The 23,864-nt window shown below is 41.2% G+C and overlaps 2 protein-coding genes across 2 annotated transcripts in view; one reads left to right on the top strand and one right to left on the bottom strand.

The window, feature by feature from the left end:
* Window positions 1-2,519: 2,519 nt before the first annotated feature.
* C5H11orf58 (chromosome 5 C11orf58 homolog) lies at window positions 2,520-8,248 on the bottom strand. The gene is made up of 5 exons (XM_072338901.1): window positions 8,093-8,248; window positions 7,830-7,910; window positions 7,026-7,086; window positions 5,214-5,323; window positions 2,520-4,024 (listed from the first exon to the last, which is right to left on the bottom strand). The coding sequence occupies exons 1-5, from the start codon at window positions 8,150-8,152 to the stop codon at window positions 3,818-3,820; spliced, it is 519 nt and encodes a 172-aa protein (XP_072195002.1). The 5' UTR covers window positions 8,153-8,248; the 3' UTR covers window positions 2,520-3,817.
* A 274-nt stretch (window positions 8,249-8,522) lies between these two features.
* SOX6 (SRY-box transcription factor 6) overlaps window positions 8,523-23,864 on the top strand; it is a 393,141-nt gene continuing 377,799 nt past the window's right edge. Inside the window, exons 1-2 of the mRNA XM_072337682.1 lie at window positions 8,523-8,661; window positions 9,872-9,986. The gene's annotated coding sequence lies outside the window, so the exon portion shown is untranslated. The remainder of the gene's footprint in view (window positions 8,662-9,871; window positions 9,987-23,864) is intronic.

Raw genomic sequence — 23,864 nt, 5'->3', positions numbered from 1 at the left:
CTCCTGCAGTTTACAGAGGCAGCTTCAGTGCATAATTTAATCCCTGTTCTGGGGACTGCAGTAAATCCACAGAGATTTCTGCCAACCGTCCTCTCTGACATCAGAACAACATGTGCACATCGTCTTTGATGTGAATTCCCCAACCAGAGCCTTAGAAGGACCTATAGCTTTGAAGCTGGCCTATAAATTGTGCTTTCAGGAATCAAGTTGTCAGCCTCCTCTTCAGGAAAAAAAGGAAGAGTAAACTGTAAAGCAGTTGCACAAAGCTACAGGGCACCTTATAGATCTGGTTTCCTTTGCCTCGAAGAATTCCTGTATGGTAGTAAGAAACAGATTCCTTTTTTACTTGGCTTGGAAACATCCACTTTTGTGATTGCAGGACCTTGTGGGCTAGGGGCTGAGATGGGACTCATATTGAGGGGTTCCCTCTTCCAGGGTAGAGGGGATGGGAACAGGTACACTGGTGCTTTCCACCTGATCAAGTGCTCTGTTTTCCAAAGCTACATGCCAGTAATGCACCCGCATTAACCTTTGTGTGGGTAAATTTTTAGGTGTGGTTTAGAACCAGGTGAGAACCTTTACTGGTGGTTGTGTGACAGACAAGACTTGCATCAGTCATTTCCAAGGGCATGTATGGGTGTGGGCAGTAGTATCCCTTTCTGTTGAGGTGGTCTTTGAGTTGAGGAGTTTGTGGCCAGATCTTGTTTGCAAAGACAAACTCGGTTGGTCTCTTTGCTTTGGGATCTGCTTGTGTTCTGCAGTCTTCTCAGAGGCTCCTTTCATAGCAGCCTGGAAAACAGAGAACTACAGAATCAGCCAATAGCATCTTGAATATTTTTTTTGTTTCTCTCAGTTCTAATGGGAGCAGAAGCTGTTCTGCTGCTGAATACACTGTGCTAATAATGGTGTTTTGTTTTTTTTTACCAAATATTGCTAAAATTGACTCCCAAATTAGAAAATCAGCTGCAGAATCTTTGCTGACCTGAATCAGTCTTTCTTAACGTGGAAGAAGTTCTGTAGACAGGCTGCTTCATAGATGAACCTGCAGGTGCTGACATAACGTTGCACAGAAATTAATGTGACAGTGCACAGCTCCTGCTCTGAGCAAGTCAGCCTTAGTTCGCTATTAGAAGTGCATTGCACCGGACCTCATCAGATGTCCACAAAATTACATGTCAGGTGCTTGGGGAGTGGAAGTTATTGTGTGCTGACTTTTCCCAGTAAGAACTGTTACCAGAAAAGTTTAATTGCAGTTGATTTTTCATTCTTGTGTGATCTGTCTGTCTGTGTTTGGAATCTTCAACAAGGCAAGAGGCTGCAGTGAATTCAGAGCAGAGCTGAGTGTTGGAGGCCCTGATGGCACTCACTGCTGCAGCCTGCTCTGCACACGAGACATGTGAGACCCCATACAGAGCCTGCCAGCTCTGCCTCCTTTTCCCAGCTCTTTCCAGGTTGGTTGCACTGTGGGGAGAAGCTCTCATGGCAGGCTTTGATATGCCCTTCACTTGGAGGGTAGTGGGAAAGCAGCAGGGTGGGTTCTGTCACCTTCTGAGTCCCTTCAGATGCGTGTGGGTGGTAAGTCAAGAGACCTGAGTAGATGCTGAGCAGCTGCAGAAGAAGTTGCAAGAACAGCGATGGTGTCAACGCTGAGACAGAGACTACAGGTCAGTGTACATGCAGCACTTTACAGCCCACACTGCAATTTTGTAATTGCACTTTGCTCAAGGCAATAAACAGTAGCTGACGGCCAAATCTAAAATAAGATTAAAGAAAAAAAAAGAGAATGCTAGTTTAAGTGCTGCTAGTGTGTCTAAATAGAAGACTGACCTCAGTCTAGGAAGGATGTAAAGGGTAGTAAATCAGTCAGCTTCATCACTAGGGAATGAAGGAGGAGCTTTACCGAGGCAGATGCTGCTCATTGTCTTGCTTCTGTCTTGTAGATGGTAAGGAAATGGGGTGGGTCTGATAGAGCCCCTTCCACAACAAGGTTACTCACTGAAAAACTCTGAAACAGAAAAAATTCCAAAGTGCTGATGACAACGCGGGTATTCCTCTATTTGTACTCCCTGGTGTCTTTCTCACATTTCATATCTCCCTTAATTTAGACCTTGTCCAAAGCTCTGTCTTGATGATGTGAAAGGCTTCTACAAAGCCATGTTGTCTGCCAAAGTTGTCTAAGCGGTGCGAGTTCAAAGCCCGCATTTGAATGCAAATAACCATCCAGCAAATTTTGTGCTCTTTAGATGGCTTAATTTTTCTTAAAGACGGAACAGCTTTCACGAGTCACAGTGAAGTCTCCGTTCCTTGCAGTATGCAGTGTTAGTCTCTGTCTATATATTAATGAAATACTATATAGATTCCATTAATACATATATATCTGTCTATATATGAACTCTTGGTATACCTGGAAACCAGAAGTTCATACAAATCACTGAACTAAATGACTGCTGCATGCAGTTTTCTAAAAACTAAATGGCTTAAATAAAAAAAATCTGGACTAAGTGGCAGAATAAAATAACTACCTAAATCAAAAGGTACCATCTTTATTTACAGTCATACTGCTCTTTATTTTTTCCATAATGCATTTTATTCCAAGATCTCCCTCAGTAACTGATGCTCCGCTGTGTATGTTCAATAGAGCTATGCAGTAGTACCTCCTGCTGCTTTTGTGTGAGCTTGTTGCTTTTCTCTGCATGCAATAGATTGTATACAGAAACAATTTTAAGTACATGGAATTTCACACAACACTGCTGGGGAAGGACGAGGCTGTGCTAGAGGTGTGGATCTGACATTCCATCCTCCCAGCAAGGACAGGCAGATCCTCCATCTGACGTGCTAAGAAGAAACCGAGTCTAAGTTGTTATTTTACTGATTTAATACAATAAACTCTGGATTTGCAGAGAAATGGATGTGCTTAACTTTTGCTGAAAGGAGTTACTGAAGTCCTGCCTCTTTAAGCATGTCAGCTTTACTAGAGAGATGCAACCCCTCCATGGTAATTCACCTAGACAACCAAGCGAGGAAAGGTTTACAAGTTTAGCTCTGTACTCTATACCTTAAAACGCTAAATAATTTGCATATCCTTTTCACTATCAAAGTATATATTCTCTTTCAAAGTAAACTGAGTTCTTTAGGAGGAATATTAAAAAATAACAGCTCAGTCCTTTAACCAGGAGCCAAATCACTTTCTTCTATTCAACAGTACAAAGGCTTACAATGTGCTATTTCTTACTCCTCTGCTACTATTAACCTGAAGAAATAAGAAACTAGAGTCTCCTGTTGTAGAATTCAGTTCTAAAATATCTTTTCCTACCCACTGCTGCAGGACTCGAGCTGGATACAGTGATTAATACTGTCACAGAAGTGAGCAGGTTCTGCTCTTAGTCCTGTCCCCACTAGCATCTACTGACAAAATCACTTTAAAGCTCTACTGCATCACAGAGAAAGTACTGATACTGGTTATTTTACAACTAATGCAACACCCAGTAAGTCACAGTTAAGAATTCAAGACTAATTACTGAAGAAACCAAAAGCAGGAATTTCTCTAATCCGGCATGAAATAAGGGGAAGGATAGTTTAGATAACATAGTAGAGATTGGGCAGGAACAAAGATTTATTTCATCGGTTATTTTATACACTTTACAAAAAGCAGGAATCTCACTGTGCCCACGGCAACTGAAAGCAAACACTACTTTTTGTCTTCTAACAGGGTCTTCTTAAAATCATAATACAAAGATTTGTGCTGTAGCAGTCCTCCACTTTGCACTGTAACAATAAGGCTTACTGTACGTTAAATACAAAGCTGTTACATCTGCAGTTATGAACCGCTGGCTTTAACAAACATCATTTTATAATTGCTTTTTGCTTCCTTTTTGTTTTCTGGGACTGCAGCCTCATCATGTTTTTCAGCAGCTTGCAGTTCCTCTGCAGATTCATCTTGCTCTGAATCAGAGCCGCTTTCGGAGTCCTCTGAACTCTCATGGTCAGAGGAATGCCCAGCTGCCTCTTCTTCAGCTTCCTGAAACTAGAAGTTCGGATTATGATGAGAAAGGTAAACCATTATTTCCTGGCAACTCCATTTCAGTTCCCGTTGCTATGTGGCCACATTCATTTCAGTAATAAGATGGGCTATCTTGATAAATCTTTAAGGAATTATTACATAGAAAACAAGTCTACTGGATTGGCTAACAGTACCAAACACAACATCTAGGGACACTTCAACCACTTCCCTATTTACTTACAGCAGAAATCCTGAACATGCCATTAAATGAGTTTGGAAAGATTCAGATTCCATCACTTTGGTTAGTTTCATTTTGTGTAAAATGACACTTGGATGTTTGTCAGGAAATGAAACATACTGAAACTAACTGACGATCATCAGGAATTCATAACAATGACTAATCTTTGAAAATAAGTTTAGCACACAGCACTACAAAGCAGCGTTAGAAGCAATAAAGTAATGCTACTGCTAAGAATGATTCCCAAATGGCATTTTGTTCATGCACCTAAGGAGCAAAACCTTCATGTTTGTAGTACTTTAAGAGCTCTAAGCACCACACAGGTTGTCTCTCTCTCTCTCTGGGAATACTGGTGATGTTTTTAAGCAATAATTGGTGCTAACACGGAAAAAAAAACTAATAGACATTTTAATTGGCCAAGTATGACAGCTTCCTAATAATCCAATGTGGTTTTTTTGTCATGCTTCTCTTCCTACTCATCTACCTACTCAGTAAGTAGCTCTTGCAAATACAAGGCCAGTTGGGTGTTAACCCACTGAAGGACTTCAGCTCCCCATATAGCTAGTTCCCCCATCTGATTCCTGTATTCCACCTTGCTTTTCAGCGCCATAGAGATACACGCCTCACAGTAACAAGAAGCAGATTAATTAGCTCTCCAGGACAATGCAGATGGTTACATTGTCCTTTTATGCATTCTTTGGCAGCACCCCGAATTAATGTATTTGCAGCTTTCCATCCTAATCAGCTTTGACTACAGTGGAGCATAAAAAAACACGTTATGTCACTTTCCAGAACAAACAGAAGCAGTGATTTGTTTCCAGATTATCACAAGGGCCACAAGTCAGTAGGTTTCTCATTTAACCCAAACTGTGCAGATGTGCTGCTATTCTCACGATGATGAGTTTTTTAAACCCTGTATCATCTCGTCTTACTGAAGCAGCAGCCAAATCATAAGAGGAATAATGATCTTCCTACCTCACTGAAACCCAGTCCACAATGGCGCCGGTTTCTTCCAGACATCGTGCTGTCCATGCTCTGCTGGTACTGAGACTCCAGTTCTTCATTCATTTTCTTGTCTTCTTCCCCTGCATGCCCAGTGTACTTTGGTTATGGTTCATTCAAATTAACAAAGACATCAAATTACACAAAGCCATCAGACTTTCAGTTTATCAGTACGTATGTGAAAAAAAACTTAAAGTGAGCCACCTTAGAAACTCCTGGATTATTATTATTGTATACAAACCATGCTGACTCATAAGCAGTTTTATCAAGTATGCAAGCAAAATTGTTTTGATACAAGGATGGGACAGGAAGTTCCTAAGACTCAACACAATCAGAGGTGCTACACACAGCGTATGTTCTACTCAACACAGCAGATGTAACTGGCACGACTTTGCTGTGCTCCTGCCAATACATCACCAAAAGGCCCAACTTTCTGCCCTTCAGTATATAACACGTGGGTTGCCATGATTAAACTGTGACTGCTCTATGTTGCAGCAACCAGAAAGACACTGCCAGTCCTGTTTGTAGAGCTACATCTGAAATTATCACATGCACCCTGAATTATCAGGAGCGGTAATGATAGCTCTTTATTCTTGTCTGTCTTTAGGAATTAGCAAGAAAACTATCTAATGAACAGAACGTGAGCTATTCCTTCATGCCCTCTACTACTACATTTCTGAACACGCAAATAGAGGCTCATTTTTACTGGGGAAACTATAATCCAAAATAGCATGGAATCCTCTGTTCTTGTGGAAGGAAAGAACCTCTAAAATCTCCACAGGTCAGCTTACACCACTTCTGTTTTAATCTGTATCACTGCAAAACAGAAACCTTGGACTCCAAACTAACATTTCCTCAGTGTTTCTTCATTTGCAAGTTGGAGTCTTGTGTTATTACAGAAAGTAAAATGCAGCATCTGAACTGCTTGCTCCTACCAATGCAGTTTGGAATATTTATGACTCCTTAGAGGAAGCATCATCTCCATCCTAGGCCAAAGTGACTCACAGTCACAGCAGAACCTGGAGTCGATCCTTAAACTTCCTTTAGTGTTCTGGTTTTTAAATCATTTTTTGTCAACAGTTACTTGTGGTGCATATCAGGAAAACAAGTTCTCTGGACTACAGAAAGCTGCTTTGCTCTACAGCTTCACCACAGCTTCTGTCAAACAGTCACGCCCAGCTTGATTGTGGTGTACTCTGACTTGAGGATCTGAGCAAGCCTGATCAGTTATTAGGGTCAGCCATTATAGGGCATCAAACCACTACTAATTGCAAAGATGTCCTTGCAGATCTTCTCTTCTACCTCACTACCTTAAAGCAAAAATCTTTCTATTTAATAGGTAATCAGCTGAAGTGAGGAAAAAAAAATACAAATCAACTCTGCACTTTTCATACACACTGAAGCAGATTTGAATAGCCATACCTGGCAGCAAGGAAGAAATATAACAACACTGTTAACCAGCAGCAGTAACACTTCACTGTCTTATTTTGAAAAGAAAGCATGACAAGAGCCTGTAGGCTCTGATGAGCATTTGTATGCAGGTTTAAGTGACAATCAAGTACTTTTCTAAACCCTGACTTCCAAAGGTATGTGGTCACAGAAGCTGCCTGTCAGTGTTCCAATGCAAAGCTAGGAACTCCTCCAGCTCCACAGCCTCTTCTGTCTCCAACTTCAGCCTCAAAACCTGAAATCCCTGCCTGCAGCATCTCCCGAGCTGGAAGTTCTGGGATGTCCCTGTGCAAGTGTTTGCTTTCCGACTTGGTACCAGCTGTTGGATAGACTGACCTGTCCTGAAGTGAGAGGTTGATCTGTGGTCTCCGATAACAAGGCGGCCAGTATGTTCTTTCTAAAAGAAAATGCAGTTTGTTTTGGAGCTTTAGGCACTGACAGCTCTGCCAACATTCTGGAAATCTCGAACGGAAAAGGTTTCCTGTCAAACCCTGATAGCCAGTGGTAAGACAGTAAGTTCTAGTAGCTAACAGCTGCTATTTATTGATGAAGCTCATTCCATCTTTATGGTTCGCTGGGTTTTCTGAAAAAGAATGCCCACCAACTACACTTCACTCTTCCCACGCCCCAAAACTGGCTGTTTTCTTGTTTTTTGCCACTTTGAAGATGAAGAAAAAAACACGCTGGTACTGTCTGCCAAACAAGGAAGACAAGTGATCATCTGATACCAAAACCATGCCAGAGAACACTGGACAACGTGAGTTTACCCTTGATTTCTTTCTCTGTCCCAATGCAGTAGCTCAGGCTTCGTGTCTGTCTGTGACCCGCTGTACCAGGTAATCCATCACAGTCTCATCGATACAGCACTAAGCGGCTGCTTGTTAACGAATGGATCCCCTAGTGGCATTACGCGGCAAGTCGCATTAAGTACCGTGCAGGCGGTACAATGAGGGGATGCTTGAATGCTGCAGTGTATTACCGACACAAAGGAACGCCAACTTTTAGACCAATATTTAAGCTTATGAAAACATCACATTCAAGCAAAACAATCTAACGCAAACGACTACGCTGCCCGGGGCCGCAGCCAGCCCCCTACTGCGCCGCGTGCCGTTCCGCCCGGCCCGGCCCCCGCCCGCTCACCTTCCCCGCGCCCATCAGCCTCAGGAACTTCTGCTTCCTCTCCTCGTTGCCGAGATCTGCCGCCTGCCAGCTGCCGGAGCCCTGCGGGAGCACACGCCGCTTGCCGCCTCTCCCCGCCGCCCCCCGCGCGGCCCGCTGCGCAGGGCGGCGGGCGGCCGAGCAGGCCCCGGTCCCGCTGCGGGCCCCGCGCCGCGGCCTCCCCCCGTCCCTTCCCGCCTCCCCTCTCCCGCCGCGCGGCCGCCCCAGGCCCCGCGCCCGTTTACGTCGGGGGAGGCCGCTCGCTTGAGGCCGTGCTGAGCCTGCGACTCCCGGGCCGAGCTCATGGCCGCGGCTGGGCGATCGGGCCGCTGCGCCTCCTTCCTGCCGGAGCCGCTCCCTCCGCCGGCGCCGGGTCGCGGCCCCGGGGTCGAGCGCGGGGGACGCCGGGATCGGTAGTTCTCGCCGGGAGAGCGGCGGCGCCGTTGGGGCGGGCGGAAACTACCGCTCCCAGGATCCCCCGCGGCGGCGGGGCCGTGCCGAGCGCTGATTGGCAGCTCGATAGGCGGGAGCTGAGAGCGGCCGAGGGCGGGAAGAGGGAGGAGCGCGAGGGAGGGGCGCGAGGCGGACAGTTGGGCGGCCACGCCCGCGCGCAGCACCTGCGGTCGGTCGCCCCGGGTCCCGCATCAATTCCTGTGGTGGTGGTTGCAGTGAGGGGCGGCAGCTCGCCGAGCCCTCGCCTCCCGGTGCGGCTGCCCGCCGGCAGCGAAGCGCTCTCAGGGGGTGAGGGAGGGCTCCCGGCTTAGGGGAATTTGCGCTTCTGCATCGTGTGAGCGCGGCTGGCTCGGAACCTGAGGTAATGCCCGCAGAAGGACAGGCGAGTTCTCGCCTCGCCCCGAAACCCCTGCACCACACCGCAACCCCGCCTCTGACACACCGCCTGTGGCAGGGGGTGAAGGTGCAAGCCCTGAGAGGTGTAAATGTGGTGTGCGAAGTCCTGCTGCAGCTTACACGTGGCTGCTGGAGCGTTAAAGTTGGTTGGTTGTGGATTTTTGGAGCTCAAATGAAATAAGCTGTAGCTGAGGGGGACAGGAGTAAATACACACACAGGTGCTCAGTCCTCTTGAATCCTGCTTTAGCACCTTGCTTGAAACGAACGGCTCCGGTTTTCTTTTGGTCAGAGAGATGAAGTTTGTGCCCTCACCGGGTCTTCTCTGGGTGTCTGTCAGTCTGTGTCTGGGCTGCCTTTGTGCAGTGAGTTCAGCAGAGTAGCTCTCATTTCTAGCTGTGCCCACAAATCACATGTGCTCCTCCCCTCAGGCTTCCTACCTGCTATATGCTGTAAGCAAGTCAGGATGTGTCCCAAACCCTGCGTTCTTCTCAGTAGCTGGGTTTAATCCAAGCTTTCTGTTGACTTGTAGAGAGCTAAGCTGCATTTCTTTGTGCCTACTTCTCTTTGGTAATTTGTTTTGGCTTGGTTTATTCCCAAGATTTTGTTTGCAGCAGCTAAATGCTTCAAATTTGAGCCAGTGAGTCCATCCACTTTCCTCTGTAACTGTGCTATAGCATGGAAATCTTTGGCTTCTGAAGGCTGGACATGAGGAAGGGCAAGATAGGCTGTGCCTGCAGGCTCCACCTGTAGTCGGTCACCTGCAGGGCAGAAGCCCATACTGCAACAGCCTGATGGAGGGCGAGCAGCCTGTAATACAGAGAGGTCTGTGCACAGTGAAAACGTGCTGATGGACAGCTTATCTCTCAAGGGAAGGGTGCTCAGTTCCTTGCGAGTAAATGGAAAGCTCCTATTGGGCTTCTGAGGTTCGGCTTCTGCTCTGCACTGTCTTTGAGAGGGATCTCTGTGTGTAGAGGGTGAACTGCTCTCAGAGCAGCTGTTGTTGTGAATTTCCTCCTTACAGAAGAGGAAAAATGGAGGAGGTTAAAAAGATATTATTGAAGTGTTTTCCTTTGTTTGTTTGAGAAGGGCTTTGAATGGCTTTCAGCCACTTTGATACATTTTAGCATCTTCCCCGAGCCTTGTCCTTCACATGTCACCCATCCTTCTTTTGTAGGACTAGTGCAGTGAAAGAAGATCCTATAAGAAAAGACTCTGGAGATGGAGTGCAAAAGTTCTGCGGCTCTACCAATGTAGAGATGTGCTGATATAGCCCTGCTGCTCCTGTGTAGGTAGGTTCAGTTATAGATATATGTTGGCTGTCGCTATTTTCAATGCTATTTATATAAAACAGCACTAGGGTAGCGATATTGAAATTAATGTTTACTTGTGTTGCACCAAGTATGCAAAATCAGAGAGGTTCAGCTGTTACTTCTGTTTTCTAAAGCTGCCATCATAACTTGACAATGATAAAGAGCATGAGGGAGCATTAATATAAGAGAATATTGCATTTACACCTTCATCCCCATTTTAACGAATCTATATAATTACATGGTGACTGTTAAAGGGGCTTGCTTAACTGAAATGTCAATTTTCTTAAGCAACGACTTATCACAAACATACCCCCAAAAGTGTAACCAATAGCATAGTCACTGAGAAAGTCAAATTACCACTTCATGTTTTTTTTATAGTATCCAGCAGCATTTTTAGTCTGTTAAATGGGGATTGTGCCAGTTTAATATCTGTGAGATTTTATTTATTTATTTATTTATTTATTTATTTCCACTTAAGATTTTATGGCAGTTTTTGTACTTTTATGCTTTAAGACCCATTCCTTAAGAAAAACACGTGGGACATTTGAGGTTTGTGGCAATGGTTTCCTTACAGGATGAACTGAGGATTGCTACTGGGGGGAAGAAATAAAAGGTGCAAGAAAATCAGGCTTTGTGCAAAGTCAGACTCAGATTTGATCACTGGGTCTCAGTTGTGGCTTACAGTTAACTTCAAGTTATTTTCAGGATGGCTAAAATATACTATTGTTTATATTGCTGACTGCAATGGTGCGTTTTGTTTGCATTACAAATAATGATGTGCTAGTAACATTTTAGTAAAGGACTTCTATAAATACATTCATTACCTTATTGCTCACTTGTGATAAAGGGTCCGGTTTTGAAGAGAAGCATTACCGTAATAATCAAACACCAGATACATCTCTAGCACTAAATTCTACCATGTACTTATGGGGGAACTTAAAAATGGAGTGATTGGACTGCTGGCAAAACTGTGAATTGTCTCTGAAAACTGGTTATGCGCAAGTGTCACTTATCTATATGGAGGTATTACAAGTTGTTCTGGGGATATGTGACTCCTGATCTTTGCTTAACCTCCAGCATTATTAGTAAATGAGGAGAAAGGACAGCACTAGGAAATTCTGTCATGTTAAGATCCAGTGCTGTATTTCCTGTCATCTTTTGAACAACTGAAAATTAGCATGATTCACAAGAGAACTAGACCGATTAGGAAGAAACCTGTCTTCTTGAATCTGTGAGGCTGTTTTAGCATATGAACAAAATAGTAGGTAAGGATCCCGGGCAACGTTTGTGGGAGTTTTCCACCGTTCTGTAACTGTGTCTCAGAAGAGATACTCTGGAAGCTGGCATTTAGGGCACAGGAGGTACAGCTTTGTTACAAAGTAGAAACTGGCTGCAATGTAGCAGTCAGACTTCACTGAAATGGCTGCCCATCCATGTAGCTGAAGAACAGTAGGGAAGAACCCCGAGATGCTGAGATGAGAGTGAGGTGACATCTAATGACCCTTAAGGTGACAAAAACTATTCACTGTTCTGTACAGTTACTCTCAGTCTTAGACTTCTGCTTGGTGATGAGCTCCTGCATTGGGGTGGGAACCATCTTTGGAGATGGGACGAAACCAACTCTGTTACAGGAAATGCCAGAAAAAACTACCTTAGTGAAGACTTTCTGCACCAGCCCATGTACAAGCTTTGAACCTCAGCAACAAGAACTTCCAGGCAAATGCTAGCTTAGGAAAGCTAGGTATGGGAAAGCAGCAGCTTACCTAGATCTTGCAGTAGTTCTATCTTGGAGGAGTATGATGTAGCACATTTGGTAAAAATACATATGTATTGAGATCTCTCTGTGGAGGTAGAGAGGGTTAAAGTAAAGTCAAGCTAAGATCAACAGCCAAAAGGCCTTTTTCCTTTGTCTAATATGATAAGGATGTCTTTGCCTCACGGTACTGACTGAGCTGCAGTAATGAGGCAGGACAACCCTGTTCTGGGAGCTGTGGTTTCAGAGCTGAATCTTCCCCTGTTGTAGTCCTGGCTGTGCCCAAGGATAAGCATCCTAGGCATACCTTATCTTTCTGCTTTATCTAGGATTATCTAGGATAATATATCTACTTTACATTGTTAAGAACTAATTAAGGGTTGTGCAGGGTGTTCAAAGCAATGTATAAATGGCAAATACTAGCTGTAGTGTAACTGGGCTACTGCAATTGAGAATGTGCTAACTGACATCGGCGTATAAAATAGGATCAACCTCTTCTCAAGTGACGTAGAATTTTTAATAATAACGAACTTCTGATACTCAAAGTGGTTATTACTGTGAAACAGGGAATGTTGCCAATATTTGTATGAAAGATTAGCACAATGACTATTTTAGCTTGAAATTAAAAAGAACTGTGTTTCATGTGTACACATACACCTACTGCAAGTACACAGTTTAAATTAAATTTGTTTTTAGCAGGAAGGTTTTTTTGTTTTGTTTTTTGTTTTAAGTGGAAACAGGATATTGCCCTGGCATTTTAGAAATGCTTCATCTTTTTCAGTATACATTAAGATGAAAATACTGCTGCTTTTCTGACCACTGCAGTATGTAGGGGTTACCACAGAGAAGAGTGGAAAATATTCTGTATATCGCTGTAGGTGGAGAGAGACATGTTTGTAATTGAGATCTGCTTTCCGCGATGTACTTGCTCTCTGTGGTTTAGTGTCATGGTGTCTGCCAAAAGTTCAGCTCAAGCTCTTGCTAAGTTGTGTTTTACGGGGTTGGGAAGAAGGAGTGGCAAGCTAAGGGCAAACAAAGAAATGCCAACAAAAGGGTTGCTGAGAAGGGAGCATCAGTTGAGGGAAGTCAGTCGTAGCTGTTAACATTTAAAAAGCCCTTTCAAGGACTAACAAAATAAAGGATAAAGGTGTCCTCATCCTGAAATGGCTTTTATATTTCTGAACCTGTTATAAAAGCTTTTCTTAGAAGCTTTCTTTCTAAAAACAAAATAGTTTTTATTGTAAACAAGACAGGCAGCACATCGGTACAAAGGCTGTCTTCACTTACTTTTATTTCTGGGCTAGGAGAGATGCCATCGTTCAGTACCTCTGGGAAAGAAGTAAGAATTGTTGCCTCAGCTTAATAAATTAAGAAAACAAAGGATAGATAAATGTTGTCCTTGAAACCTGCTCTGTGTAGGCTTCCAGTGCTGTTGCATGTATTAGAATTTGTTCTCAATACAGAGATTTTTTAAAAATCCCCATTTTTTTAGCACGTTAAAAAGGCAAGTTAGGACAGCTCTCTATAGATGCAGTCCTAGGGGAGCAAGGAGACAGGTAGCTTCTATATCAGGGTAGTCAAGGCCAGGCATCTCTCTTAATCGCAGTGAATGTGAACCAGCTCTAACAAAACAAGAAAACAGACAGCTTTCCTTCCATTGAGATATTACATCATATTTGACTGTCTGGGCTGTAAGATGAATTGGGTCCATTGCAGCCAGTTTGTATGTGTCCTGGTGACCTGTGTTACTTAGCATGCAGACAGAATGCCCCCTTGGTTTTTGCTACTGTAGGATCTTTACTATACTAAAGGACGTATTAACAGATATTTGCTCTTTTACTTTGTCCCTGCGTTGAGCCATGCATTATTAATTCAGCATCAGTCACGGCCTATTGGCTTTGAGTGACTGCAGTAAATACAAAAATAAAAGGGAAATTCATTACCTGCTTTTACCTGTTTAACACCAACATCTTATTTCTTGCATTAGGTTTTTAAAATTAATGTGGTGAACTTTTCAAGCTATATACAGCATTAATAAACTATAAACTGTCCACCAACTTTGCCAAGAACCTTCTGTGCATTCTGCCTACACTGCAGTTGACTTGAACATTTTGGTATACGTTCTCTTATAGTAAACAACATAAAGTTGCATGTGCAGTACTGCAGCAATGTCTGTACGTTTTGACATTAAGCTTGGGAATTTGAGCCCAAGCATCAGGGTATTTTTGTCTGAAATAATAAATTTTAGATAAATTAACCTGGATGTGAAAGATGACATCCTTTTTTATATCATGATATTTATGATAGGTCTGAGACTGTAAATGTATTCTGTCTTGAAAATTTTATGTTAGGATGAGTGGTTATGGCCCATAGGTACAAAGTACCAGGAAGAAAGATAGGCTGTTCTGCTGACTTTAGGTCTTTGTTTTCCCAAGAGATGTACCAGGTGCTTTTTTCTATTTTTAAATAATATGTTATTTATAAAGAATTTGGGATCCAAAGTGGAAATGCTTAGTAAAAATGTCACATATAATGCTGTTGATTTACTAGAAGTGAGTTCGGTACAGAAGACTGAGATGTTTTCTTTGCATGGAAAGCTGGGATTAAAAAAAATAAATAAATAAAAAAAATAAAGGCCATATGCTGTCCCTAAACAGCTTAGTGAGTGAATGTTCCTGTATGCGGCATTGCCAAAATTGGTATGTGTATCATGTAAAATCATGCATGTCAGCAACATAGAATCATGTAGTTTGGAAGGGACCACCAGGGCTCATCTGGTCCTACCTCCTGCTCTGCTTGTTGCAGATGGCATTAGAGCACAGGGCTGCATCCAGTGTGGTTTCCAGCAGCTCCAAGGATGGTAATGCTGCATTGTTTCTTGGCAACCTAGCCCAGAGTTTGACCATCCTCATGGCAGTTTTTTCTTTATGTTGAATTACAACTTCCTGTAATTTAACTTGTATCCATTTTCGCTTGTCATTTCATGGTGTACCTCTGTGAGGATTCTTGTTTCATCTTCCTCACTCCCTCTCATTAAGCAGCTGCAGGCAGTGATAAGCTGTCCCCCCTGCCTGCTGTTTTCCAGGCTGTGCAAACCAGCTCTCTCAGCTTCTTCTCGCATGTCTTGCTGATTGCCTTGGTGCCTCTGCTGACCTGCTCTACTCTTTCAGTGTCTTTCTTGAGCTGGGGAGATCAGAGTTGGAGGTGCTGCTCCTGATGCAGGCTCACAGGTGCCAGAAAGATGGGAATTATCAAGTCCCTCAGTCTGCTGTCAGTGCTTCCGTTAGTACAGCCCAGGATGCTGTTGGCTTTCTTTGCTGCCAGGGCACACTGCTGGTTCATGATGAGCTTGTTGTCCACAGGAACCTCCAGGTTTTTTTCCATGCAAATAGGCTCACTAGCCAGTTGGCCTCCAGCCTGTCATGTTGCATGGGGTTATTTAATCTCAGATGCAGGACTCTGCATCTTAATGTATTGAATGATAATTATAGAATTCGAGGTATCGGTTTGTAATTTTGTGCTGGGAAGAGCTAGTAGCTTGAGTCTGTCATTTGGGAAAGCAGCCCATTCTCTCTAAATAGTCTAAATAATATGGAATTGTACATAACGACTTTCATTTGTGGATAATCAGTTTAACAAAACTTAAGCTAAAGCTGCTGCTATTTCATGTGTGACCTAGGTTAAAGAAATTACAGAAATGGTAATAAATTGCCAAAGAAGGTGAAATTAGTTATTTCGAGAAAGAAGAGATATAGTTTTTAGTTTAACAATACTCTGTTTTTGTTGCTTACGTTTATATATAAAGTATGGGTAAGCTAATTTGGGAGCAAATTGCCTTAGAGGTAATACACAACTTTACTTGTGTCTTTTCTGCTCTGTTAGTTCATTTACTCTTTTTAAGAATCCTGGAATTTGTCCGACATGTGTCTGTGAGAATGAATTCAGTGTATCCCTGTCCATGGTCTATTGCAGCTTTCTCTAAAGGGCTGCATGCCTGCAATGTTAGGAAATTCTGGTGTGTTGTAAATTAAGCCTCTGCACTGAAGACTCTCAGCAAGGAGATATTACAGAGGAAACCAGCATTTCTGGTGCTGCCCGTGATTTTCAGAAGATGACCCCCTTTGTTAATGAGGCATGCAATCCCAATTTGGCACGGGTCAGAGGTAGGACGATCTTCTTGCAGGTGAAATGTCATTTGCCACATTTTGCAGAGTATTAGGCTGAACCTATATTTGGTTGGCACCTGTGCTCCAAAACTGGCATCCCACCTTGTGAGAAGGCAGAATGCCACTCTGACAGATGGGGAGAAATGCAGGCATGCCAGCAAACCAGTGTATTCATCAAGGGGTCACATTTCTCTCCAGGAATGTTGAAATACCGGTACATGCAGAGCTTCTGTATCTGAGGCACACGTGTTTCTTGGCAAGGACCAAGGTTCCTGCTGAATGTCTTGGCACCGTACGTAAGGAAGCTTAGTGAATTTTCATGGCTTTCATAGGGTTTTCACACCATGGGAGCCTACACATAATTTCTGCTAAGAATGGCCCTACGAATATAAACAGAAGAGGGAATATATTTTGCAAATTATTCTTTCTTATTAACAGATTAAGAACTGTTAAAACACCATCATAGCTTTCATGGATGATGATTCTTTTGATTAGTTAATGGTTGGTTTATCCTGGTCTGAGGGCAATAGAATGTGCAGTTTGGCAATTGACCCATAGTGTGAATATGACAGCTTAAAATTCTACCATTTCTTTTTCATACTGTATTTTAATTTAACTTAAAAGTAAATTCTGGAATTCCTTCACACTTTTGTACTTCATCAAGAATTATTATTTTTTTATTTTTTTCTGTGTTCCTCAGAATGACATAACATTAAAATTAACTTTAGGATGTACCTTTCTTTTGCTGAAAGTAATTCTGAATGGTTTATTTCAATGTTTTTGCTATTTATTTATTTTTTTTTAACCTCCAGAATAACTGTAAAGCTTTTCTATTTCATCCATTGAAGCACAGTGTTTTTCACATTTGAATAGCTGCATCAACATGAATCCTTTATAAGGACCTTAAGGTCCTTATAACAAACTTTGCCAAGTCCCAGAAAACAGAAGCTAATTCACATCCCAATACTCAGCTGCCTCATGAATAAAGGAGAGTCTGTGCCTGACACTTTGAAGCTGTAGCTGTTAAACCATACAGACTATTTACCTCAATAAATCATTATAAGAAACTAAGGTACAATTATACCCACAGAGAAATAGAATTCAAAACACTGATTTATGTGGTTCAGTGCCTGTTCCCTTTTCCATCATGTTTTGAATTTTATGCATGTTTGTCATCTTTGGCTGCTTCCATGTATCTTTAAACTAATGGGTCTTGCTTTTTTAACATTCCTCATTAGGTTTGTTATTTTACTTTGACACACAGACATGATTTGCACGCTGTACAAAGTTTTGCATTTAAAATTAACTATCTAATTTCTTCTAGTACAGAGCGAAAATGGAAAATGTGAGTAATTTGCTTGAACTAACATATGCCCTTCTCTGGTTAATTTGTGATCATCTAAGCTGAAATTCCATATTATAAGAATTTTGGGGGAGTCTTATTTGTGGGCTCTGGAGGAAGACCACCATACAAAGGAATGCATCATTGTACTTTTAAGAATTTACTTGCTAATCTAGAGGGATATCGTAAGGAGATGGAAGCCATATGAAGTTATATTTGCAGCTAGTTCCCCAATTCCTTTATCCCTTGAAGAGATGAGACTAAAAGATGAAAACTGAACTAAATGAAAGGTCTAGCTCAGAAGAAGTAGCAGGACTGAAGCCGACAAGTAATTCCACACAAAATGGTAGAAGCAGGGTAAATTTATCTAGCAAGCAGGGTCATGGACCAGCCACAGACTCAATTAGGCCACCCAAGCCTTGAAGAAGATGAATGAGCATGCAGTGTTGTCCTGCACAGCAACAGAGCACAGAGTGATTTAATAAGCAATACATGTTTCTTAATAAAACTTCAGAAAGATACAAGATTTAAACAGAAATGTTAAATATGTTAGTGAATATACTACAGATCCAAAAGCTTTATGCTTTGCTAATAACTTTGGGAGTTGATGCTTCTGTGGGTCTAAACAATGCTGAATGCAGGTATGTCACCCAATCTGTCTGATCGCAAACTGATTGTTTGGGTTTGAGCAGCACTTGTCTCTGAGAGGAAGTTATAAATCTGTTTTATTATAGGTGTGATTTGTGACATGGAGAATCTTAGACCACATGTAACATTCATGTGTCTTGTTGGAAAAGGTCTATTTGTTGAAGAGAAGTTTGAACACTTCAGACTACTTTGGTTTTGAAATGGGCACTGGACATTAGAGTGAGAAGCCTAAATTTTTTTGCTACCTTGTGAAATTTCATGAGAGGTTCAGTGTATGTTTGAATATGCATATATACTCTGTACAATGCTCGTAGTATACTTATATACAGAGTGTGAGTAATCTGAATTTGAGTCATAACACAATCTTGTGCCTCTGTCATTCACATGACACCTAACTATTATCTAATACATCTAACTCTTAGATTTCTGTGGGTTTTTTTTTGCCTCTCTGAATCTACAGACAGTTTGTAGGAAATAATATAATCCCTAAAGATTTCCATGTGCAAGCAACTGCTGTGCAATAATATTATCTATCCAAAACTGAAAACTCATGAAGGATATTTCATATCCTGTTGCCCAGTCACCTTGTCACCTTGCTTTTACAGACTGATAGCAACTCAGATTGGAATTTTTCAAATTGAACAAATATATGGTATTGCATTCTACTACCAACCCTTGTGGCTGTGTAATGTGAGATCTCACATACTAATCTAGATGGGGACAAAGTTTAGGAACTCTGAAGTAGAAAAGCAGGATAAACATGTACTTCCAGGAAAATTAGATATGTTTACATTTGTTACTAAGTGTGTTTTCACCTTGTTTCTGGAAGAAACATGTCTGCAATGTCAGTGCCATTCTGTATGTCAGAAAATGTTGGCTGATTTCAAGAGAATGTGACAGTGGGGCAGACTCTTACACTTCTTAGGTTTTTACAGGCTTCAGAAAAATTGGTGACTAGGTAGAAACAGAGTAACCCATGATATTCCTCTGTACCAGTTCATGAATGCAGCAGTATCTCCAGCCAACCAGGCAACTTAATTTCAGTATGAACTGCCTGTTGCGTATTGCCCTGATGAGTACCCAGCTGCATTCCTTGGTGAAGGGCTGAAGGAAACCAGAGCTCCTCGTATTACTCTGGTAGGAAGAAGTGGAGAGAGAGGTCACAGAAGATAGAAGCAGAACAGGGGAATTCATGTGGGTGGACCCACGTGAGCACAGTAGAGCACAAATCTACTGGTAGCCTCTCTGTGAACGTTTACGTTGCTTACAGAGCAATTTGTTCATTAAAACTGATCACATCTTTTGAAATTCTGTTAATGAAATCACATTTTATAGGGACTTTGTGATACCTAAATATTCATTTTTTTTTCCCTCTGTGCTTAATGTTCTAGAATGGAGATTCCCACTCAATTACAAAAACAGCAATGTCATCAATGATTAGATTTTCTTATATAATATTTTCATTAAGAAAATTTCGAATTATTAATGTTCCAATTTGCTATGTTATAGAGCTGGAACTGAACCACAAAAACAAAGAATTACTATATTTTGTAAAATATTGAAATCTCATTGTGAGTTTAAAGAAATTCTGGGACATTTTCAACACTTTCCGATGTTTTGAATATTTACTAGGATTTACTGGCTCGGCTGACTTGGCAACTTCAGCCTGTCAGTTTTCTAAGCAACAAATATAATTACATCCTGAATGCTATTTGAAAGCAAAGTTAGTGATAGTTTGCCATGTAAATTGAAATGCCATCTTGCCATTGGGATAACACAGACACTCAGGAAACTGGTTCTGCCATTTTCATTTCCTGTAGAAACTCTTGTACCTGCAACTTTCCATCAGCTCTAAAATGATATATGTCAAAAATAATAGTGCTTTAGTTCCTAATGAAATGCCTTACTAAAATATCTAAGGAACACTTTCAGGTGTATGTTTTGGTCTAAATATGGGTTTCAGAGAAGGGTAAGTACTTTAGCTACATATTATCTTTATTGCAATAGTTGTGCAGGTGTAACCTGGATGTGTATGCAGCTGTGATAGTATGAAAGGGCCGTGTCTGCTTTCCATAAAATCAGGAATTTCACACATAAGGTAGAAAACAACTTTATGATCTCATCACACTACAGGGCCTGAGCTGATTAAATTGAGGCAGTATAAGTAAGCATAACTTTTGTATGTAGACAAGTCTTAAAAATGGCATGAGCACAGAATAGACTTGAATAGTTTACAAAACAGACGGTTAGTTGCAGCCTATCACACAAATGGGGAGAACAGTTTTTAAGCCAAATTAATGAGTTAATGATGCAGCCATGTATATGCCAGGGAGATATGTCTGTGCTTGGGATATGCCCCAAGGAAGTACTGAGAATCTTAATCTCACATACCTGCACCAATTTGTTCACTTTACCTAGCAAGAGTTTTTTAATGACTAGCTTGCGAAAAGTAATATGATTAACAAAGTATATCTTCTGCATGTTTTTTCTAATATTTTCTTCTAATGATAGATGCCTTTCAGTCACTGAAACTTCAACATCAAACAGAAGTTTTTTTACTTTAGCAATGATTTTTCAGGATATCCAGGGATTATATATAGTAGATTGTGTGTATAGCACGAGCAAACAAAGCATCAACAATAACCTTCTAGCCTGGTTTTATCTGGATGTACTGATTTACAAGGAAAACAGTTTTGGATTTTTTCCTAAGTCTGACGGATCATAGATTGCATGTTTAAAAGTGAAAAAGGAGTAGCCAGACAAAGAAAGAGAAACACAAAAAGCCTAAAGTTTGCATGAGTTACCCTATGCCGAAATCCTGGCCTCTGATCAATAAGGAATCTTTTATCTGACACGTATTGAGGGATTATAAACTCAGTGTTTTAGAGGATGTGTTTGAACAGCATTGACATCAAAACCTTCTGAAAACTCCAGGTGGATTATGAACTGTGTACTGTTTATATCTGTAAGTATAAGCAGCAGAAGAGTTGTTTTAGAGTCTTATCTATGCTGCACTTTTGCAAGTATGCTATGCTTATTTCTAGGAAATAATTATTAATGAGCAATGGGGTGTTTATGTTGGTTGAGTGGTTAAGGCACAAGGTCTCAAAAGGTCAGGGTTTCCCTTGTAGTAACACTACAGACATCCTTTGTGAATGGGATAAATCAAGTCCTCATACTATAGCTCAGTTTCTCCATGCATACAGTAGGTGTGGTAGTTGCAGCATGTGATGGGATATTAATTCTATTTGAGAAGTGCATGCATGTACTTTTAAAGATAGAATAAAGCTGCTTTAGGTGTTGTGATTTGAAAAATATTTTAGAGAGGGCAATGCTACACTTCAAAAAACGCTAATTGGAAAAACAATTAACTGTATCTTTCAAGAATCTATGCTTGGAGAGTCTGAAAACCACACAGAGGGCATTTAATTTAAGCAGTTGTAACACACATGTGCTGATCTCCACACTCTAAACTGTTTAAGCAAGCTTACTTTGCTGTGAAGAATGTCAAAGATGCTGAATACCTCAATGAAACAGCTATTTATTTCAGGGTGGGGGAGTTATGTAGTATTTTAGGACACCTGGAAAAATGTTTAATAGAATGCCTCTTACCATATATTCTGGGATCTGAGTAAGGGAATTGATCCAAATATGCCTAGAAAACACAGTCACATAAAAACAACCAGCATAGAAACAGAAGTGAGGGGAAGTGACTAGTGATCAAGTCCCTGCACTGTATCCCACACATTATAAACTCAGGGAAAAGCTTAATGGTAGATTTAGAAGACACCCACACAGAAAAAGCCTTTTTGAGTCCACACTTTGTCCTGTCAGTTATTTTAATAGTTTCAACCTGCTGTTTCTTAGTGCTGCCCAGCTCTCTTAAAACATGGAGAAATTTGGATGGGGGGTGGGGAGGAAGGGATGCTTTTAAAAATCAAATTGAATAAGGAGTACCTGTTATCTCTTGGATATTTAGGAGGAAAACATTGTTGCATATTGAAAACAAACAAACAAACAACAGCAACAACACTGTGTCAGATACTTCTAGCAAGTTACTTATATGATGCCTAAAATTGGTTTTCTCTTTATTTTTGTAACAAATGAAATTGCAAAGAGACTGCCAGTGGCAGCGAACTAGTTAATAGAAATCAGGAGAACTGTGGACTGGAGAAAGTAAAAATGAACAGCAGTGAATCTGCTATTATAATACTCCTTTAGTTTGACAAGCTTATGCACTTCATTTCAAATGTTTGTAAGTGAACACTCAGAATATTCTTGAACACTGCAGAGAAATAGGATGCTTAGTTCTGCTTTATAGTGATGGGGCTTCTTCAAAATCCAGATTTCATTAAGTTTATGTCAGAATAAACAAAAATTATCTGTTTTGAGGACTGATAAATTTCAAGCACCTTTCACTTGTGATCAGTCTCTACCAGGTCATTTATTAGCATGTCTGCTGCTGTGTAAGGGAGCTTACTTGGAACTGTTTATTGTTCTGCTTGTGCCTTTAGGCAACAAAGCCAACAAAATCTTGGCTGGATAACATAAAGAACAAAACATGTAATTTGGTGATGGGCAAATTCCAACAGTGGGTAAATATGATTGAGGAAACACAGTATAAAAACAAGAACAGGTTAAATCTAGAGCAAAGTCTTACCCCTTTGGCTGAAGGGTCATTTTGAATCACAGCAAGTATGGCTCTGCAAAGTCCTTCAGGGGTCAGTGCCTCTGTTACTATAAACTATAGCTTAACAGAGTAATTTGTCTGCTATACAGCATTCCCATTGTTTTAATTTGTGAATTTGCTTTGTGAATGCCTGATCCCAACAGCAGTTTGATGGCTGGTGGGTGACACCCATACATGTTTGAAGCAGAACAAGGATGTTGGTCAGAGATAACAGCATGGAGGCAAGAAGTGAAGCTTTGCCTGAAGTCATGTTGTGGCATGGTATTGAATCTGGGAGCAGGCTTTCATTTCCTTATTTCCATGAGTATGTTGACTTTCTGTGAGAATACTGCACTACTGGTCGCTTTTACTTGGACTTTCATAAAACCCGTAGCTTTTGCCATGAAGGCAAGAAGTAGTATTAGAGAAATAGCAAAGGAAAGAGAGCACTGACCCAGGTGTATCAGAAAGGTTATAAAGCACTCAGAAGTTTGGTGCTGTGAGGCCCCTCTTCCCTCTTCTTATAGCAGGCACTAATTTCACTTGTAAGGGCTACAGTGCTGGGCATTGTTTTTACTTATGCAGGTATTGAGGTGATAAATTTTAAAACATTTGAGCCAAAGATGTCTCTTTTATTCCTTCAGGCTGAAGTGAAAACTTTAGTTTATGTGATCGGATTACCTTACAAATTTTCTGAAGAAAGTTTTTGACTGTTTGCTTTATATACCTGTACTAAAACTCATGGCTGTGTATTTTCCTAAGGAAAGCCTGAATGAACAGCCCACTAATACGTAATGAGTGTGGTCAAACAAGGAATTTTTTTCTTCTTTCAAAATGTTTTGATTTCACCTAGAAGTACGCACACATATCTGTCTATACCCTATAGATGTACTTGTCTTCACGTCTCCATGAATGTCATATACACACATGCACACAACATTAAGAATGTGAATGTATGTATAATCTCATGCAAAAGTTTAATGGAGTTTTATAAATTCTATGTATTTCTTATTAGGTGAATGGCTAAACTAAGAATTAAGAATGTAATGAGTTGGGATTAATGCTAACAATTGATTTCCCTGGTCACACCTACGTGATTTGATTCTAAGATGGCAAAGGAAACATGATGCAATAGTTTCTTCCTTTACTCACCATCTGAAAACTTGTTACTATAAGCATTCTTCAATACACATAGAGTGAAGGCAAGCTGTTAGCAGTAAGGGAGAAGCTCACATTGTGGTCTTGACAGGTACTGCTTCAGCCTGGCTCTTTTAGCTTA

Source organism: Excalfactoria chinensis, chromosome 5, assembly GCF_039878825.1.
Source record: "Excalfactoria chinensis isolate bCotChi1 chromosome 5, bCotChi1.hap2, whole genome shotgun sequence".
In the NCBI taxonomy this organism is placed as follows: Eukaryota; Metazoa; Chordata; class Aves; order Galliformes; family Phasianidae; genus Excalfactoria; species Excalfactoria chinensis.
Note: the sequence above shows the minus strand (reverse complement) of the source record. Positions and strands in the feature narration are given on the sequence as shown.

Bases quoted from the DNA above. Each gene is read 5' to 3' on its own strand.
- C5H11orf58 (XM_072338901.1), bottom strand. From the start codon at position 8,152: ATGAGCTCGGCCCGGGAGTCGCAGGCTCAGCACGGCCTCAAGCGAGCG. The intron at 7,087-7,829 runs GTGAGCGGGCGG...ATTTTCTTTTAG, and splicing joins GGCTGATGGGCGCGGGGAAG to AAAGAACATACTGGCCGCCT. The intron at 5,324-7,025 runs GTCAGTCTATCC...CTGGGCATGCAG, and splicing joins AACCTCTCACTTCAGGACAG to GGGAAGAAGACAAGAAAATG.